This window comes from Blennius ocellaris (genome assembly GCF_963422515.1).
Source record: "Blennius ocellaris genome assembly, chromosome: 1".
NCBI lineage: Eukaryota > Metazoa > Chordata > Actinopteri > Blenniiformes > Blenniidae > Blennius > Blennius ocellaris.
In genome coordinates this window covers 27,335,558-27,357,061 of record NC_137650.1, presented here as the reverse complement: position 1 = coordinate 27,357,061, position 21,504 = coordinate 27,335,558, and the positions used below count along the sequence as shown (strand labels likewise).

At 38.3% G+C, this 21,504-nt stretch overlaps 1 protein-coding gene across 1 annotated transcript in view; it reads left to right on the top strand.

Annotated features, from left to right (window-relative positions):
- The window catches only part of gpc5a (glypican 5a), a gene marked incomplete at its 5' end in the record, with an annotated part of 137,667 nt that overhangs the window by 48,146 nt on the left and 68,017 nt on the right, over positions 1–21,504 (top strand). Inside the window, one exon of the mRNA XM_080512526.1 lies at positions 16,168–16,288. Coding sequence (XP_080368652.1) covers positions 16,168–16,288 — 121 coding nt within the window. The remainder of the gene's footprint in view (positions 1–16,167; positions 16,289–21,504) is intronic.

The following is a 21,504-nucleotide window of genomic DNA, read 5'->3' as shown; positions in this document are numbered from 1 at the left end:
AGGCGAGAATTGAATTGCTTTCCTCTTTTCAAATCAACAGCCAGCAAGGAAGCACATCATAGTTTGTGCTAATAAGGATCATCTTAATTTGTGCTCCTCAAATGAATAAACATGTAACTGTAATCTTGCTTTGTAAAACTGTGAGAGCACATCGTTTAAAACCACTCAGGCTGTTTGTTGAATGTTTTGTTGAATATGCTAATTCTGAATTAGCTACAAAAGCTCAAGCATCACCCCCCCCCCCCCCCCCCCCCACCCCCAACTGTATTTGTTTGTTTACCATGCACGCACATCACTTCTGTTTAACAAATAAATATGTTTAATGCAGAATTTTGTAAACGGTTGCATTGAAGCTGTGAGCACGAGAGCCAAATGCTGCCTTTGTTGAAAGTTTTCTTTAATACAAAAGGAAGTTAAACTGTAAGCTCTACCTCAGGGGGAAACATATTGACTGAATCAGCGAGAGAGAGAGAGAGAGAGAGAGAGAGAGAGAGAGAGAGAGAGAGAGAGAGAGAGAGAGAGAGAGAGAGAGAGAGAGAGAGAGAGAGAGAGAGAGAGAGAGAGAGAGAGAGAGAGAGAGAGAGAGAGAGAGAGAGAGAGAGAGAGAGAGAGAGAGAGAGAGAGATGAGAGAAGAGAGGAGAGAGAGAGAGAGAGAGAGAGGAGAGAGAGAGAGAGAGAGAGAGAGAGAGAGAGAGAGAGAGAGAGAGAGAGAGAGAGAGAGAGAGACGTAATTGTAATGGACTTTGGTGGCATACAGTAGTAATCTTGAGAGCCATATTGGTGAAAGAGGTGCTGCTACTTGTATTAATCTGCTGCGACTGGCCATACAGAGACAAGCGTGCTGAGAAACGTTTCCACAGATACTCTCTGGAAACATAAACAGAGATAAGCCTATTAGAAGATGGAGGGAGACACCCTGTGTGATCAGTCAAACTATAAAATTGACTGTCTCTCCCAGTGTCTTTCAAGAGAGATTGGCGATATGAACGGTGAAAGAAAATGTTAAACAATGGGGCTATATGTTATCTCTGTCACTCTCGGCACTGCTATGCACTTTGTATTCAGTTTAGCCAGATAAACACCAAACCTATTAGTTTATTAGCTGCATCGAGCTACGGCTAATGCACTCTGATACAATAAATACTTTTTCATGGAGCATATAAATCATAGCTGTTGTGTTGAATAAAAGACTGTGTAAACCTTGCCTCGCCATGCCATAGTACACTATTGCAGCCATGGAGGCCATGATGGATGGATATGGACCATCTGTCTGAATTTTAAAAAAGCAATCTCTATTCAAACACAGTCTATATAGCCTTTATTATGGGTCAATGTTTAGAGTAGAGCCATAAAACTGACTGATGTGGATATCATGTATTTAACTTACAGCTTGATAGAACTAAACCGTTTGATTTACAGTCATGATGAAGTTAAGTTCACCCATGGAAAAATATTTAATTCTCTTTGAAATATAGCCTGCTCAAAAATGTGATATAGTTAGATAAATTACTTGATATATAGACAGATTGTCCTTTTTATAGTATTAAATAATCAAACACAAACATATCGACCACTTTCAAAAAGTGAAACCATCCACATATTTATTTCACAATGAAATCCATCCAATTAAGATCCAAATCTATATCAATGTTTCTTCAAGAAGTCACAGATGGCTCACTCATATTTACCCCATAAAGAAATGTAGCCTCTCATATATGCGTCTCTGTTTGATGTGACGTGGCTGCATTTTTAATGCTGCTATCACTGCAAATAAAGTTCAGGGTGACCGATACAACACACACACGGGAAAAGATGGAGTCATGTCACATTAAGCTCTAAAAGGAGAAATGCATGATTGTTGTAGACAATCGTAAATGGAATGACACACATTTTGTCTCAGTTGGTAACAGGTTGAGTTTATGACATTATGAAGCGATGTTGTCTTTGTTCTGAATGTGTGCGATGTCATCATGCCAAGAAAGCTCTCCAAGGCCTTTAAGAAGGGGGGGGGGGGGCTGGTTGTAGATGGCTGCGAGCATGTGAGGGAGTTTTTAAAAATGATTGGAAATAAATGAGTCCACTGTGAGGAAAATGACCTACAAGTGGCACACATTTCAAATGACTGCCAATTTGTTCAGGACTGACTGCCCCAGTAGATTTAGCCCATGAGTGAAGCAAATGGTGCAAAAAAAAAAGAGAAAAGAAAGTGCCTCAGAATCTCAAAATTCCATCATCTAATTTGCAGGTAGTCAGTGCGACGGCTACATGTACCCTCTGCCAGGGTGAGAAGATCGAACAAAGAGACTCATGCCAGAAGCATATCCTTGTTTTCCTAATGGGGCTACACAACAAAACAAATCACTAGGACTTTGGCAAAAAGGGTTAATATGGAGGTGTTCACACAATGGTGATGTAGGGACGGAAGCCTCTCAGCAGTAGATGGAGGCAGCATATGCTCCCATTTCCATTATTTTTGAGTCATCAATTTACCTCAAATAAATGTTTGCACACACAGGGGGAACATGCAAACATCACTGTGTTCCCCTGGTTTACTTTAATATATGAACACAAACTAAATTCTACAAACTCACTCTTTTTTCAGTGAAGGTGGTGTGACAGATATAGTAATGGATGCCGTCTTTAGTTAATTCAAAATGAATGATGGAGGGGTACCTCAAGAAATTAGAAAAAAAAAACAGCAAAGCAATAAAATTTTCATTAGTAACACATATATGTAAATATTTCCAGCTCTTTTGTTTTATTCTTGAATAAGTTTAAAATTCATGACATCAAAGAATGCAGGATTTAAAAAAAATATTTCATCCCTCCCACCATCTCACATTCACCTAAATGTATAAAATAATTGTGAGTATTACAGTTTCTGTGTGATTGCTTCATAATCAAAGTTACAGATGGCACGCTCTGAATCTGAGACGCGGCTAACCAGCATGCTGTTTTAAAATCTTTGCTTTCATTTAAAAGTGGCACAGATTGGTTTTAATCCAGCTACTATTTAATTGTATTACAGTTTTGTATAAGGGCTCTCATTACTTTGTCCAACCCTGCGCTGATATTTCCTCCACCCACACACTCCTTTGAGTCTGCTTCTTTTCAGCTGCACTGCTTTGCCTCCTTCCACTGATGACAGTCATTCTTTCAAATTTGGTCACAAACAGACTTCCTAATAGAAAGCCCTGAACACAACCCAAATCATTCTGACTGATGTTTCGCAGCCGTCGTTCACCTTGGAGCTTTTGAGACCCGTTGTACATTTAGGAGCTGCATTGCCGTCAGCAGCAGTTTTTTCCTTTGGTCCATTCAGCCACTCTTACACTGAGTGAAAAGAAGAATGGGGCTGAGAGCAAATATCCACAAATAGCTTCACAGTTGTGATTAGACTGTTGGTATTTTGGTCCCTTTCGCCAAAGTGTTGTTTACTGCTGTGGGTTTAAGGGGTTTTCTCAGAGGTGTAGTGGCAGACTGTTGAATCCCTTTGTCTGCAGCTGGACACACAGCAGATGTGGCAACTTGTTCCTGCCAGCTGTGTTAAAATAATAAGAGATGTGTGGACAAAAGCCTGGACACATGGTGCAATCTGGAGTTTTAAAACGGGGTCTCAGTGGTGTCCGTGTTGAACCTTGAATTAGTGTCTGGCATCACAAAGTACACGCTGAGCAATGGGCTGAAACTTGCTGTGATTTTCTGTTCAGGCAATGGGCTGCTCCAGATTTGGTTGAAATGTCTCTGTCGGTTCAGCTCTCCGAGCGGCCTCTTCACTGAGCTTTTGAAGCATTCTCCCCGAGAAACAAAGGCTACAGATTCTCGCACATATTTTTCCGAGAATGCTGTTTTTCCCGCAAGGGCCTTCTTCATGACCCCTGTTGCTGTAACCGATTGCTTTCTGAGCAAGCACATTGAGAGGATGACAAACCTGACCACATAAAGGGCTAATCTTTTACTTTTCATTATCCCTCTGAAGGCTGCTTCTTCTTCTTCTTCTTCTTTTTTTTTTGCTGCTTCTTTTTATATATACATATTTCAGCATTTGTCACATTTTTCTTTTAGTTCTTGCTTGTCTGTCAAGAAGTGTTACAGAGGGCGATGTGTGACTGTGGCTTAACATTTCAGCCGATTTCATACTTGACACAAGGGATTAATCGAAGTCCCACTGTAGATACCTATGGCACAGATTTCGATTTTATACATGAGTGTCAGGTTTCTGTTATCTGCATCATGGCAGCAGCACGACACGAATGGATCAAACATGATGAGACGGATGCAGTTCCCTTCCTACACTCATGTTTACATTTTACAACAGAGTAACATTGTGATTGCTTGCTTTCTCAACACTGACAAGGTGAACAATCCAGTTTTTACCTTTGTATCCAGAGATTACTGAAGCTGCCTTCAACTAAAGTTTGTTTTTAATGCCCCCTATAAATTACTGTATATAGTAGCAGTTTCAATAGCTTATAACAGAAATGATAAAATAAGCTGATGTTATATAATCATATGGTGGCTGTTTCAACTTAAAAAAGCTACACCCTCAACAATCAGTGGAAATAAGAACAGACTATTGACTTTTAGATAAGCACTGTACTCACCCGCTTATTGGGCAATGAACTGTATTTGGTAACTTGTGCATCTCATTGTTTTTTCTTCCCAAAAAAATAGTATAAAATAAAAAAATAATAGTTGAAAATAATTTGTGTTGTTTTTGTAATATTTTGTAATATAAGATGATATACTATTGTGTTGGCCCCTTTGTTAAAGCAAAGAGGTCAACAAGGGATAACAAGGGACTTGATGCTGATTTTCAATATTTAGTCTTTAAAGATGTGCTTCAACAATACTTGAGGTTGAAAATGTCCAATTTTCACATTTTAGTAACTGCTTTATTAGGGGTTGAGAACAGATGGTACAAATAGATTTCAGGCAAAGTACTCATAATTTACTTGAATATATAAAGATCAACCAGGAGATAATGCTTAGTTATGATGAAAAACACTACAAGTAAGTCAAATAAGGCTATCACTCAATAGACAACCCATTCTATATACTATATCATATTTTCTATTTTAGCATTAAATATATACGTTTATATTCTTACGTTTATTTGCAAAGTAAACATTTTTTGAAAACAGCATCCATCCATCTATCCATTCATCAATACATTTATTTAAGTAGCTCAATAACATTACCATACTTCCTATACATTACCATACTTCATCTTTTTCAAAGTCATTTAAATTTGAATAATTAAATGCAACAATTCATTATGACATTATGTGTTTACAACTCATGATGTATTTTTACATTACAGTTTAACAAAAGTAAATAAGATGCACACTTCCTCCATCAGTTCAATTAATATACAGCAACAAGGATCTCTTTATTTAACAAAATCATTAGAAAAACCAATTTGTTAAGTTATTCATCATTTTATACACTGTGCCAGCGTGCCACTAAACAGGGACGGATATGTCAGTGCTCACATTGACGTGGTTTAAATTGCTGCATAACTGGAGCATTTTCTTCTCCTCAAACCTTTGAAAGTAAAGTGCTGATCATCCACAGACAGTTGAGACATGTAACGCTGCTGAACATCAAACTGAAACCTTGCATGTAAAAATTCTGCTTAAATATCCAGACACAAGAGTCTTGTCGATGGCTTCTTCAAGCCTTAATACGATGGTTTGGTGCTTCTTTGGCTCGGCTCCTCTGCAGGATGGACACTTTGTTATGAAACAGTGCCACTTTGAGAGGATGTCCAATCATCGTTCAAGTGTTTACTTTCAACCTGACATCCGCGCCGCATCGACTGTTTGATGGCCGTGGAACAACAGTGTGGCTTCAGGCTGGGTGATTTGTTTATGCATGTTTACAGAACTCTTTATAAATTCATATCCATCCTCTCACTGTTTATTCGTGACATTTTTTGTGAGCCAGGTGTTGAAATCTGGATAAGTTTGGTCAGCGGATGAAGATGGCAAACACGCCTAAGCCTCTTAAGTTTTTTTTTTTTTTTTTGCCAGATAGAGAAAATCTTTTCATCACACTGATGATTTTGATAATCTGGGCTGGAATGAAAACAGAAATTGGTGGATCAAGTTTTGCAGAATATTTATTTGTGCTGTACGGTAAAACGTCCTGACGGACGGGATGACACTGTGAAAAGAATGCAGCTGAACATTATTTCAGATGTGAGCATGTTGATCACTGATGTCATAAAACGTATGATGAGTCTTTTATTGTCCACCCTGCTCTTACGACATCTGTTTAATTCTGAGCATTACTGCCCTTATGGGGCATTAACGTCTTTAAAATGTACCTCTTTTGGTGACCATCTGCTTTTATGAGGCCATTGTACCGCCTAGATTGGCAAGTTTTCCATTTGTCCTTATTACCTTCCATAAAAATCAAATATTTAAGAGGTGTTATAAAAGTTCCACCGCTGTTTGAGGAGTTCTGATATCTATTTGGCATTAAGAGTGTGCATGTTGTGGTTTTCTGCTATGCACAGAGAGCCACTTAGCTTCACAGGGAAATTATCTGTCCAATATAACAAGCTCTTTACAGCTCTAATAATGGTCTTCTCTAAATGGGAGCTTGACGTCATTTGGTTTTATCATACATGGCATCTTGTTTTTCTAGCTGTGTAAAGACGGTCCAAGACTGCTGTTTATGTACACTTTCGTCTGAATTCGTCCTAATTGTTTTGTCATGAATTTTAAGGCGCGCCGTGGTTTTCTGGAACAGAGAAAAGCAGATGGCATTGAACCAAGAGGTCTGCAGTCAATATTCATTCAGCAGCTGATGGACATTAGCTCTGCTCTCCAACACATCTGAAATGCAGATGCCTCATTGAAGTTTGTCATTTAGGTTTTTTTTTTTGTTTGTTTGCCATCTGCTAACATCAAAATGTATCCATGGTGTTGTTTGTACTAAAGGACTTGGTAGTGGAATAAATTCATGTACTGACGTGACCTCTTCTGAAACTCTTTCGTGCTCACACTGTGAGCCTGGGACTCATTGTCACCTATGAAGTGTGTGTCATAATTACCCAAAGCAAGAAATTACCCCAACACACGGTCTGTTTATGTGGCTGTATTGTCAGAGATGTTTGGTAAAGTTTGTATTGATTGTTTTCAGTGTACAAGGCATTATCTTTATCTCAAATGTATCAATATCAAATTCAAGACTTCATGAATTTTCTGTCACAGGAAATTCATTTTAAGCTCTGAATTGCCCTTTGACAATGAAGGTAACAATTAATCAGTAAAAGGTGACAACATTCGAATAACACGAATGATTTAAAACCAACTGCAGTGTCATAAACCCAACAATGGCGTAAACAAAGATACAGGGGTTTTGAAAATGTGGTTTGACTTTTCTGTGCTGCAAATTGCAGGAAACATGCTGAAAGACAGTTCCTGCTCTTGCACACGATTGCCTGTTGTGTCGTGTGTCGGTTAAATTGAGCCTATTGCAGGACGTTTATACAGCAACATGATGGGGAAACACTTAGCGGTTCTTCCATTACTCGTCTATACCTTTTCTGTCCAGGTTCGGTTTGTAAGGAGCTGGAGGCAATCCCAGCTGACAGTGGGAAAAGAGCAGGTTACACTCTGGCCATCACAGGGCTAACACAGAGACACCGGCAATTACACGGACGGACAGACAGACAGACAGACAGACAGACAGACAGACAGACAGACAGACAGACAGACAGACAGACAGGTTAACAAATAGGATCTCATGCATGCGCAATACAAAGTGTTTTCGGTGTGAGGCGAAAGTGCCATCCACTGCACCGAAAGGGTAGTGCTTTGTGAATGTATGAAGATTGAAATTCTGAAACATTAAAACTTTGCTCATACCATTCTCAATGAAAGCATTTCTCCCCCATGTTGGTTAGTGGAAATGTTATAGTGGTTACAATTTTCGTTTGACAGGTTGTCTTGCCTGAGCCTTCATATGTGGATTTTGCATGTTCTTCCTCTGCATGTGTGGTCTAACTCGCATATATATTCCAAGTACATGCTTTTTAGGTTAACTCCTGACTCTAAATTGTCCATGTATGTATGTATGTGAGTGCTTGTCTGGCTGTGATGTCTCTATAATGGACTTGCAGCATGTCCAGAGTCCCCTGCCAAACCTCCCACAGCCAGCTACGGTCAGCTCCAGCTCTACATGGATAAAGTGGCTATACAACATGAATGAGTTCAATTTTGTGAATCAGGATTATAGCTCAGAAGTTTTCAACATCCTTATTTCTCAAACAGACAAAAGCAGAAATATAGAAATAGGCCAAAACCAGGTGACGTGAATGATGATCACCTGTAGCACCAAGGTATAATGGAGTGAAATGTAAAATGGAAGTGTACAGAATTAGGTTATAGGTGCCTCTGGTAGGAGGAAAAGATTAGCAGAAGGGTTTGTTTTGTTCTTGAAAATGAATCATGGCACTTTATAAATTGTGAATAGAACATATTGTTTTTCAGATACAAACCCTGTTGTTGACCTGCTCAACATGCAGATAGATATTTAATGCAAAACAAATTGTTCAGAAAACGCAGTGTTGACAAGCATCATTGACAACAGTGTTTAGTCATTTTCCTAAGTCTCCGTTTTGCCCGTCTGCTTTGTGTTTTTTTTTTGCTGCTGCCCATCTTTTCCTCCGTCACCTTTTGTAAATGCTGCTGTCACGGTGCACTTAAACAGACGTTGTGGCAATTTCCTCAGTCCTGCAGAAGTTTATGAATCTGTAATTAAAATGTCTCATACAAGCAGGTCATAGCGTCTTGGGGACAAAAGAGTGAGTACAGATTCCTGACAGAAAATGTCCATTACCCACGACCAACTACCAGACCATATTAATTACCACTGCCACGTTGCTTCAACAGCTCTGTTGGGTTAATTCCATGGTGTCTCCCTGGCACAAGTCAAAACAACTATAGGGCTGAGGGCGTCCTCTTAATTGGAACAAACATTGCTGTAGTGATGTTGGAGCTCAATCTTTGCCGGAGGCTGCAGGCTGCGGAGTTATCCCTCTTTTTTGCCACAGTTCTCAATGAAAATACACCTGCTCACAAACCGTTTAAGCCCGATTTAGAACCATGTATGAAAGTACCCGTCTGTAAATGTTTTGTGTTTGATACATTTTCGTTGATCAAAAACAGGACTGTCCAACTTTTCCCTCACTTCATTCAGCTTATTTTCTGGGGTGTTTGAGCTGATTTCAGCTGATGATGATCTGCAGATACAGGTCGGAAATGTTGCCAGTACATTACAGGGCACACATGCACATCTTTGCACATGCATGCATGTCTTAGGATTGTAGGAAACACCCATAGTAGCCCGAGAAACCCCATGCAAAGGTAGAACATGCAAACTTAAAGGTGTGAAACCAGATTCAGACCTGCGTAGTGAGAATTTTAACCAAAATGGTCAAAAATGTCAATCCCTGTTAAAAATTGCGATGTTTTATGGTATTTACTGTCAGAAATATCGAGATCATTACATTGATGCATTGACACACCAGGAGTTTACTGCTCTTATTCCCATATTCACTCTGAGTTATTGTACAAAACAGATGTTTGTTTAAAGCATGGCCCGCCTGTTGGTTTTCTACGTTTAACTGCATATATTTCTTTGTCCTGCCTGAAGTATTTCCTGTCCTTTTGAGCTTAAGTGAGCAGGCACTTTTGAAGTGCTGGGCTCTTCCAGATCCACTCTGTGCTTTGCAGTGAGCCAGAAGGACTTTTGTTTCCTCAGCGAGAACTCAAAGGCAACAATTGCCTCAGAGTCTAGTAACCACAGGCCTGGATTGTTTCTCACTCAGCCGACCATGAACAATGTGTATGGTCTAACCTCCTTCATCTTCCGAGCTGCTGAACTCCTTTCACCATAGCATTGTGATGCAGGCGCACTCAAAAAATATGTTTTTATATTCAGACACCAGCTTTGTATTTTTTTTTTGGTGTGCCTTTTTATTGCTTGGAAAAGACAAGACTTGTATTTAGTGCTAATTCCACTTTCTACTCAATGAATATCTTTGGGTCCTTGTTTTTCTTGTTATCTAGACATTAGGAGTAAACAAACAAACAAACAAATCAGAAAGACCAATTGCCACCTCCCAAAATAACAACTTTCATCGTCACTGTAATTGTATGTGGGAAATCACAATTCAAAGACAGATTGTGTGCATTGCAATAATGAGCACCCATGCAACTGTGATTGACGCCCCCGAGGCAGCAGAAGCATAGTAACATCTGAAATAGAATGAGCAGTCTGTGACCTGCTTGTTAAAGGATGTTGTGAACATTTGGCAGCCATCAGTGAATTGCTTCCAGAAATCACTACATGGAGTGAAAAAAAAAAGCATCTCAGTTGGTAGTTGCTTAGTTTTGATTGCACAAAAGCTTGGGATGAAGTGGAATTACAATGTCTTTAGCGATGTAAACTATACTGAGTTGTGCAAAACAGATGCAATTTCTGGAGATTTACAGAGGACCTTTGAGGTTGAAAACACAAACACTGACAAAAATATAATGTTAAAAGAATGGACAACAGGTGGTAGCACAACAACAAGTATCAGACATTTAACCCCTGAATCTGTTGCTTTCAGGTGTTTGAAGCCACATAATAAATTGTCACGCTTCATGTCTTGCCCGGCTCAAAATGTCACTCTTTTAGTCCATAATGTGATTTAGCTTTTTAAAATACATAATACCAAAAACACTATGCCATCTACACTGATCTTGCAGCATGTTCTCATTTGCATTTCACAATAAACAAATTAAATGTTGTTAAATGCCACTATGGGATTGCAATGACAAAAGACACAGTGTGATGATATTTTGAGGTATCCTGGGATGATGGGAGTGGCTGTCTTCACAGGGTACAGGAACTCAGACGAATAAAAACAGGCAAATGTTATGTTGGTTATGTTGAGAAATGTAATCACGACTGTAATCATTGGAATAATCCAGGTTTTACTCCAACTGCTATTGCTAATCTTCTTCATTATGCATTTTCCCATTAGTGGTTCCCTCAGTGGCTTCTCTTCTTCCAGTCCCTTCTGTCTCCTGTATCGTCTTTCTTCATAGCAGTCGCTGACACATGCTCCCTCACTGCATCCATTGACCTCCTCATTGGCCTTTTTCTGCTTGCTGTGCAGCTGCATCCTTTTCTCCAAAATAGCTATCATCTGTCCTACATCTATCACCAAATCAAGCAACATAATTAAATATTAACTATTGAGTAAAGTTACACGTTTTCAGGGTTTTGACACTTTTGGAATATTGCTAAAACAGTGTGGAGAAACATGTTATTTGGAAGTTGCATATTACGTATAGAGCTATTTTCGACGCCATTAGATGAACTTGACACTGGTCATCAGTTCATGGAGAGCTGGGAACTTTATTTTGGAACTCTTTCTCATTGTGAAAATTAATTTGTATTTGTTTGCAAATGCACTAGGCTCTGAAGGCCATTCAACAAAATGCCCCACCCTCTCCAAAATTATATTTTCATCAAAATATGACATTTGTATTCAGCCGGACTCTCATCTAATTTCTCATCACAGTCCTAATCAAAGTGATACGGTTAAGACCCAAATATTAGACATGGACCTTGCAAATGCAAGCATTAAATCAAGCACAATAGCATGACCATTATGTTACAGTACACTGTGCTGGCGCTGTGCGGAGAAAAGTCCTGATCCTCATGTGCTGTGATCAGAGTAAATTATTCTGACATGCCAATCTCGGAGTCTGGGAGTAAAGCTAAAGAGGTCTTAGATTTCTTTGTTCCAGACGTGAATGTTTTGCACTTACCGTACACTGTAGTTGAATAAGATCAGGATAAGAGCCATGAATAAAATGATTGAAATTTTCAATCTAGGGCTGAACACAGTAGTGTGAGTAGAGATGAGATGCAAACCAAGCGTCCCTGTGGGGAGTACGATATGGATTATAGGATCCTGCTGCTGGTCCACAGAGACACATGCAATCACTCAACTGTTTGATATCCTCCTGTAGGTTGTGCTTGATGCTACTGTATATTTTATATTCACCCTCAAGAATATATGATGACTATGATCAATGTTTATATATATATATATATATATATATATATATATATATATATATATATATATATATATATATATATATATATATATATATATATATATATATATATATGGAACCTGTGGAACCTTTTAAGGAGCAAGACCTTATTTCTGGTGTTACAACCCCTCGAGAGTCTTTGTGTTGCATTTGAAGACCTGCTGCATTTTATGAGAGATTGCTGCATTTCAAGTTATAGATCCCAGTGACATATTGTAATGAATTTTCTTAATGTACGCCTGCTTGCAAGGAAAGCTATTATTATTATATATACTATATATTTTTTCAGCTTTCACAGCTTCCATATAGATGCATGCACTTGATTGTTTCACGACCTAATACAGATTCAAGTTATAGCCGACAAGCTTTTCAAACAGGTCCGTACATTTTTTGATTGTGTGGAACTGTGCGCAGATGGCTTTGGCATAATCTCCTCAATATGCTCTCAATCATACTGTACAGACAGAGAGGGGAAAAGACAGCAGGAAAGGTCAGGAAGCGGTGGATTTTATGTGATTATTTAAAGGCTACAGTGCGCACGCACCAAGTAATCTTTCTTTTATATTGATTTCTCCTACTTTATTTCTTGAAGAGGGGAACCTTGAACAATTTATTGACAACACAACAGCAATCTCAATTTTTGCAGGTGTGTTCTGGGATTAAGCAAATCTGGAAGCAGGTGGATCACAGCTTCAGTGTTCACAGTTCAGGTGCAGTTTGGCTGCAACACATCAGAATCCAGCCGCAGGCATCTACCGTATCGAGCAAGCAGGACCTTGACTTTCGTATTTGTGCTTGTAGGTTTACGTGCACACAAAGAGCCAAGTTATTCAAAGAAACCATGACATCCCTACAGAAAAAGGAAAAAAAAAAAAAAAAAATCCAAGGACCTGGAAACTTGTACTGAAATAACCTGGTTGAAACCTTCATGCAGCACGTCAGTCTGCAGGATGTCTCAAACGTGGTTTGATCAAAACAGAGCATTTACATATTTTATGAAATGTTACTGCCTTGCTGTGCTTGAGGAATAGTTAACCCTCAATCCTTCTTGTGATTCAAAAAACATTTCAACACTTAGTGACAGTGTTGGTATATAGTTGGGCAGAAATGACAACGTAACAAAATTCAATGTTAAAACGACAAGAATATCGCTGGTTTGAGTCTGGGTTTGCCTGTTTCTTTTTGTTTGCCCTGTGATGGACTGGACATTTTCCAGGTTGTTTTCCGTTTTTAGCTGGAGTTTAGTGCCCCCACCACCTTACATCAGGAAATGTGCCATATTTCATAATTTCCTCATTTCTTTTCATTTCATACACAGAATTAAGTCATAACGGGGCAATATGGTTTTTGAATGTCTATACTAGTTTTTACACTTTATGTTTTGCAATCTTAATTGTTTTATCTACTTTTTTTTGGCATCTATCTATTTTCTAAACAGTTTTAATTATTTTGATATTTCAGTTTTACTGTGTATGATGGAATGACTTGATAACACTTTTATTTTGTTGTATGAAAAAGGACGTTTGTTGTCGCAGAAAATTATCTATTTTTGTAAATAATTTGACCTTAACACTCAGTAAACCCTTGCAATAATGTAGAATTATATGCATCACATATCTATAAATTGTGTGATTTTGCTCAGTGTTACACTTTAAAGTTAGTTTTAATATATTTTACTGAACCCAAACTCAGCAGATTTACGAACTTGAAAATAGGAAAAGAAATCCTCAATCATCCTTTCATATAACCTGATTGTAGTAATTTTATTTTCATTAGTATTTCATTAAGTGCCAAATAGAGGGTTGAGATGTGTGAATGGAAATTAAAGATCAGTAAAATGCCAAATGTGAAAGACGCCAAACAAAAAGAGCCTTTAAAGTAAGCAAAATAAAGGATTGTATGTTTCCTGACTGAAGACTAGTTTTCTTGTAACATTTTTATAAAAATCCATATCAAATGAGAAAAAGATTTGACACGATAAAAAATATTTAAATGCAATTTAAATGCGCTAATACACTTTTTTGACATACATTTTTATGTTGACTTCGATTGACACCGCTATCTAAATCTACCAAACAATTTCACATTTATGTATATAACTTTGGCTGTCTGGGACTGTTCTCTAAAATACTGATGCACAAAAAATAATACAGCTTTTAGATGTTGAGTTTAGTTTTACATTTTATGCTGAAAGAAAGACATCACAGCTACAGCGGAGATGAAGAGGACAGAGGCCACTAAAAGACACGAAAGAGCCTAATAAGGAAAATATTGGCGATAACAGCAGAAGCGCTGATAACGAGTCAAAAAGAAATTGCAGTGGCAGCTGGATTTCAGTAAAACTAACCACATTTGGGAGCTTGGGTTTGCAGGGTATTAATGTCAGAATTACATCTAAAGGACTGAGACACACTGACTAAATTTGAATTCTACCACTTCCCTTTTCTTTTAGATAAATTCGACTCCCACGCATCATGATTTTTATTTATCCATAGTTATTTTTTGGCTTCGACCTTGTGTTGCTTCATTGATCATACTCACTTTGTGTTATTTGCCACAGAGCACCTTATTTTAGATAATAATTGTCCACCTGTTTTACTATTCATTTTCTAATTCACATAATCTATTTTAAAATGACCTCCAGCCAAAACCTTGGAGGTCTTCTTCATCTGCCCTTTCTTCAGAACTGCTGCACACACACACACACACACACACACACACACACACACACACACACACACACACACACACACACACACACACACACACACACACACACACACACACACACACACACACACACACACACACACACACGTGCAGCATACACAATAAGTGACTTTACCTTGATCCACTGGTGTGATTAAACGATATGCTCGGGATTGAGATGTGAATGAATTGTGTTCAATCGCTTGCTGCCATGGTCAGAGTCATTACAGCTGACAGACTGCACCGACACTAAAGAGTGAGGAGTCCTTGACGTGAACCACGGACTATTACCACGCTATAACAACAATGAACTGCTCTAAAACAAAGATTAATGCTGTGTTTTGAAACGTTCGGACGCATCTAATAAGTGTACTGTTGTGTACAGTTTACTGTACTCGCATCATTGTTTCATGGTTTCATTTGTAGGAGATGTCATGAAGGACTTGGTGTATAGCTTTCATTAACTATACATGTGGTTTCTACCACGCTGTAGAGACACACCTTCATTCACATGTACTGTGAATCATGTTTTCCTCCACTTCGCAAATCTCACTTTATCCCCCCGGTATTCCTACAGATGATGTATGCCATCACTTTTCCATGAGGTTGGAATAATTCATCTTTTATTATTGCTTCTCACCGAAAGACGAGATAATAAATTGAATTGAATTCAGTCCTTTGAGTTCAATATCGTGACATACTGAGGGTGTGTTTCATATTTTTCCGGTTGTATCCAGGGTGTTTAAGACAAAATACAAAAACTGAAATCTAAAAATTCTCAATAATGGGCAACACAGTCGTGATGAATGATTGAATCCTCTTTTAGAGTAAAATAGTTCAACTTCAACTAATATTGCAAAGTAATTAAAGTAAAAAACCTGGGACTCCAGGTAATAACAAACAGTTACATACAATACGTTTGTGCACAACAACATTGAGTAAATATGGAAATATTCCATTTAAAAATTGATAACAGGCTGTTGCATTATACAGAGGATCCATCATGAGAATGAAAGCTGTGAAACAAATGTGCATGGAGCAAGATATGAACACATGGCACCTTGCTGTTGCTCACTCCTCCTTGTGATATTATTGGATAACGTTGTGATATTATCCAAGTGTTATCTTCACTTGAGCATTAGTGAAACTGATATGTAAAGTGATATTTATACTGTGCTATGAACTGTAGTAGAAGTTTTCCAAAATGCTGATTTAAGTAAATGTCTTTACTGACTGCGGTCACTTGAATTCTTTTTTCAGACCTAAAATAACCAGAGGATTAATGAAACTTCTCTAAGTCTGTCCTCTGCTCTCCGTTCACAGCTACACCCTCCGTGTGGTCGGCAATGGGATCAAAGCTCAGAGTGCCAATCCTGAAGTCAAAGTCAAGGGAGCCGATCCTGTAATTAATCAGATTATTGATAAACTGAAGCACATCAATCAGGTGAGACCCTCTTCATCCATCCTATACACTCACTGGGAATTGTTTAAGTTTATAAGTGGATCTTTCACTTCCTTCACTTTCTACAGTTTCTTCCCCTCATTCTGTCAAATATATGGTAATTGTCTCCTGGGGCACTCCACTGACTCCGGTTTCAGTAAATGCAACATTAGGAATCTCTTGTATGCTGCTTGTGAAGCTGAAACTCGTTACTATTTTTCTTTAATTCTCAACAAACTATTTATATATCATCTTTCATTTTACTGGCAAGTGGCGGCTCATAGAAAACTAGTGTCAAATGCAAAATCATTTCTGGGCAAAGAATGAAAAAATTAAATTAAATCAATCATTACACATTTAGAAATCCATTTGATCTGGTTTGTGTATTTTCATATTTACATTTTGTTGTACTGCTCTTTGTCAAAATCAATGTAGCTTTTCTATCAAGGAGTCCGTCTTTATGCATGTTTGTGCTGCTGTGGCTCCTTTCAGTGCAGTTTATCTCTCAGGTTGATGAGATTAGAGCAGTTTACTGGAGCACTTTCTCCTCTGTAGCTTTAATAGCAGCTGCTCCGGCTGCCTTTGGGTTGTTGCATTGCAGCAGCAGCAGCAGCAGCAGCAGTTTCACATGTCTGTTGCTTTGGTTTCCCAAGTGGCAGGCTGAGGGCCAGGTCATCTCTCTTGACCTCATGCTGGCACCCCCTCCCCTGACTAATTCACACCATCTGTGGGATGTCAGCACACATAAATCTATATCATAACCATTTGCGAGCCCCTGATCCGCCTCATTGACATTCATTGCGGTTTTTTGCCTTTTTGTGTGTTTTATTCAGCCTCTTCATTATGCCTGTGGTTTTATTTATTTATTTAGGTTTTGGTTTTTTTTTTGTTTTTTTAGTCCGTTTCCTGAGCTTTGATTCTGAGAATTTATTTTATCTACTGCATGTGAGTTACTGTAAATACCATGAAACAGATTATGATTATAAGCTCAGCACGGCTCAGCTCAGATCATACGTAATCTGCTGAGAACATGGACAGAATCATTGCGCTCAATATATTTTGCACACACTCACCTGATTTTATTTTTTAAATTTCTTTTCACTATACTAACTGTTCATATGCATTTTGGTCATTTCACATTTTGATTAATGTCATTACCCATTCAAACCTGCTCCTGTTGACCTTCATGCTCGTCGGTAACCTCTGAATTAATCTATTAACACACTGAGCAGCGAATCAAATCCTTTTTTTATTTTCAAATGCCACGCTTCCAATGTACGAACAAATGTGTTGTGTGAGATGCTGAATAATGTTACAATCAACATTTAGACATTTAGAAAGAGCGTTGTTGCAAACGCTATCTCGGCTCAATCAACAGTTAGTGATTCACTTATTGATTCCTAATAAAATCCTGTGTATCCCCATCAATCAAAGAGATTTAAGTTCAATACTAATTCTCCGTTTGACACAGATAGATAAAAGTCTGCAACTGCTGAAAAAACATTTGTATATTTCACTTTACACAAATTGATTCCACAACAAGCAATATCAGGAGGAATAACATCATTTTGTGATGTCAATTTAACAATATCTCCTTGCAAACCCTTTCTGAGTCACCTACCCAGCAGATACAATCTACATGTTGAATAGTTCATCATCAGTCTTCTTTTAACCCTAAATGTTGCCTCTTGGAATCGATTGCTGCGTTTGTATTTTCCCTGCATACACAGTATGTATAAGGAAGTTGGGCAAAATGTAATGAATGTAATGAAGCCAGTATTAAACACTGATGGAAATGTCTTGGTTACCTCGGTGTTAGAAAAGTGGACCTGGTAGCCGATGTTTGCTGGTTCAATTCCCACAGCCAATGGATTCCCACTGGAGGCCCCTCATGGTCGGCTTTTAGCCGAAATATTGAGATTAATATAGTGTAAAAAAGTATTTCTATTCTATTCTATTCTATTCTATTCTATTCTATTCTATTCTATTCTATTCTATTCTATTCTATTCCAAACAATGTAAGGATAAAGGGAAATAAAGTACAAAGGTAAATGAGTTCATGTGAGGATGCAGGTTTGGGTGAATGATGACAACTTTTACCCCGGGCCATGTTATGATGCGTTTATCACCACCACCAGCACACAGATCTTGAACGCCTATCGCAACCTCCAATGTTTATATATGCTGTCAGTAACGGTCTACTGATCTGACTAGGAGGTGGAGATATGACCGTCTCCTCCATATCTCTTGGTCTGATAAGAGCTAACAGCGGTCACTGAAATGGGCTCGGAGCATTCGAAATGAATGGAAATATTTGACTCTTCAGCTGTTAAATGCTTCCATCTGTTCACCAGCGTGTCGATAACCGTGTCTGCTGTTTTTTTTTTTTTTCTGTTTTTGTTTTGCTGAATACAACTGCCTGCTGTGGCTGTAAATGAGGTGCAGTCAAAATGTTGCATTCTAAATGGGAATTTAGTTTTGAATGTCTGATGGTTTTTAAAGTCATTCGCCTGACAGGTTTCTTGATAAATTGACTCGTATTAGATTATATCATAAACTGAAAAGAAAACACCATTTGAAAAAATTGCAATGGTGTTGTTTTTTTTCATGTACACTAATTCAATTTGTCCATTCATTCATTTCCTTGAATTTCTCACTGAACTGCTGTGAGAGTTCGTACGTTTCGGCACATCATCGTGAAATTATACACTTTCCTTTCTGTTTGGGGTTTGCATGTTTACCCTGTGCATGACAGTGTTTTATCCCACAACAGAAAACATTTTTAAGGCTCAATGATGTCTGTAAATTTCTCATAGATTTGAATTGTCAGTTTACCCTGTGATGGATGAGGCACCTGTACAGGGTGTTTGCAGCTGCTGCTTATAGTCAGCGGGGATTGGCTGCTGCACTGAGTTTGACGAGAAGACGACAGATGGACTTCCTACCTATTTGTCTATCCTCCCTTTCAAAGTTTTGCTGATCTTTAATTGGAAAGATTTTGTGAAGTAGTTTGTGGCATTACAAGCAGTAATGAAAAGTGACATTTGGATGCAACATTTTACTCGTAGCTCATCATCATTTATTTATTCTCTCATTCGCGAGGCAAATCTTCTGTGTGTGGGGAAGCTCAGTGAGGTCGGTCTTATATGTCGACTCAACATCTCTGCTCAGAATGATTAAAACCAATGACCTTTGGCATCATGATGTGACTTTTTATTGACCTGAATAGCAGAACGATTCAACGATGGCATAGTTTCTTTCAAGACTTTATGCAAGTAACATTTCATTTTACTGATGAAAAAAGTTAATTATTAATGCTTGAATATAAAGAATACAGTGAATCATTGTGCATTTAACCTTGACTCTTTTGCACTTGTATATCCTTCAAAGCAATTCTCTCTGGTGTCAATCCACTGAAATTTGAATGCATTTACAGAATTTGTGTAGCAGAAAATATTGGTGAAGTGAAGGTGAGTCTTAACATCTTTTTTTCTTTAGTTTGGTGTTTTCAGTCATAATCCAACCTTTAGCTCGTTTAAAACCAATCTGAGGGCTATTGCAATTCATGGAAGATTCTAAAAATACAAAACTTCCATTCGATAATAAAGTAACTCACATGCAATTATGGGTGTCATTTCTCTGTAAAAGAACGTGCTAATGGTGGTCGATGTCTTCAAAGTGCTTTCAGCATTTTTGTTTTTGTTCCAGCAACATTGTGACCACAGGATAAAAACAGTATTGATGGTTATTGTGGCTTCTTTCATCTAGAATCCAGTACATTAGTTTCCAGCAAGTGAAATCGGAGGGGAAATGATAGTATATTGTAATGACTTCACGTCATTATTGTGGTGATGCTGCGGGATTTAAAGACAAGCTTGCATGTCGGTGTTCAGCATCAATAACATGCAAGTGTTGTGTCCACTGTGCAAACAGCTGTATTGATTAAAATGATCATCTGTTCTGTCGTTCTGTTCGACAGGTGTAAGACAGCCGGCTGAATGCAGCAGAGTTCCTCCTTGTTTAGATACCACCATTATCTATATGCACGGTGAAGATGGCTGTTCTGAATCTTTAAAATGTCAGACTATTATGGCACTTTTTAACAGCACAATTGAAGCTTCCTGCTTTTCCTGCATTGAGACTTTCCAGTCAAGGTGTTTACAAAAGTGTCAGTGACAGGTGTAAGTAGAACTGTCTCTTGGTTATGAAAAAAAAAAACCCAAAACAACAACCAGCAAACTGAAAATGATGCTAATTGGTACGAGGTAACAAAATAGATAACGCGATAACAACTAGACAACATGTCAGCAGGTGACAGTTTTTGTGCTAATCAAACAGAAAAAAGACACAGTGCCTTTTTACCTTTAAAACTAATCATCTTTATAATATCATCTCATATGACTGCAATTGGATTTGTATTTTCTCAGACAACTTCAACTTTAAATATCTGGCTGTTATTCATTATTCGTCCATTTGTTGACTGCATGTTAACATAGTGCGACACACTGAGGAATCTTGTAAACCACTGTGATGGCCAGTATATCGGCACAGAGCTCAGTTTATCTGCTTTTCCTCAGTTTTTCAATGTTTACAGCTAGCATAGTGACACACAGCAGTGTATTGGCTGCTGCTATCGCCACACAGCAAGATTATTGAGGATTCCAATCGGACGGAGGACCTTTCTGGTTAGAAGCCAGCATGTTCTCCTTGTGCATGATTGGTTTTTCTCCGAGTTCTCTAATGTCCTCCCACAGTTCAAAAACATGCATGTGATGTTATTTGCTAACTTTAATTAGCCCAGAGTTGTGAAGGTGTGTGCGTGTGCGTGTGCGTGTGTGTGTGCGTGTGTGTGTGTGCGTGTGTGTGTGTGTAAACTAGTCCATGGTGTACCTGCTGTATAGAAGATGGATGGAGGATCATCAATCATCAGAAACAGTCTATGTGCAACAGTTTTGACATTCCTATCCTGTCACAGCTGACAGGTTTTCACAAAAATCTAGTGGCTTTAAGACTTGAAAGTGTTTCATACTTCATCAGAACGGGAAAGGATGTCAGTGTTTCTTCTTTTAGTCAGTTTCAAGTAGTGATGCTTGAGTTATATTTGATCATAGCAAACAATTGTTTTCACCTGTAAGTGAAACATCAACCAGGAGTTTAGTCAAAACTTTAGAGACATTGTCAACCAGATGGCCTTTCCACTGGAGCTCTAAGACTTTGCT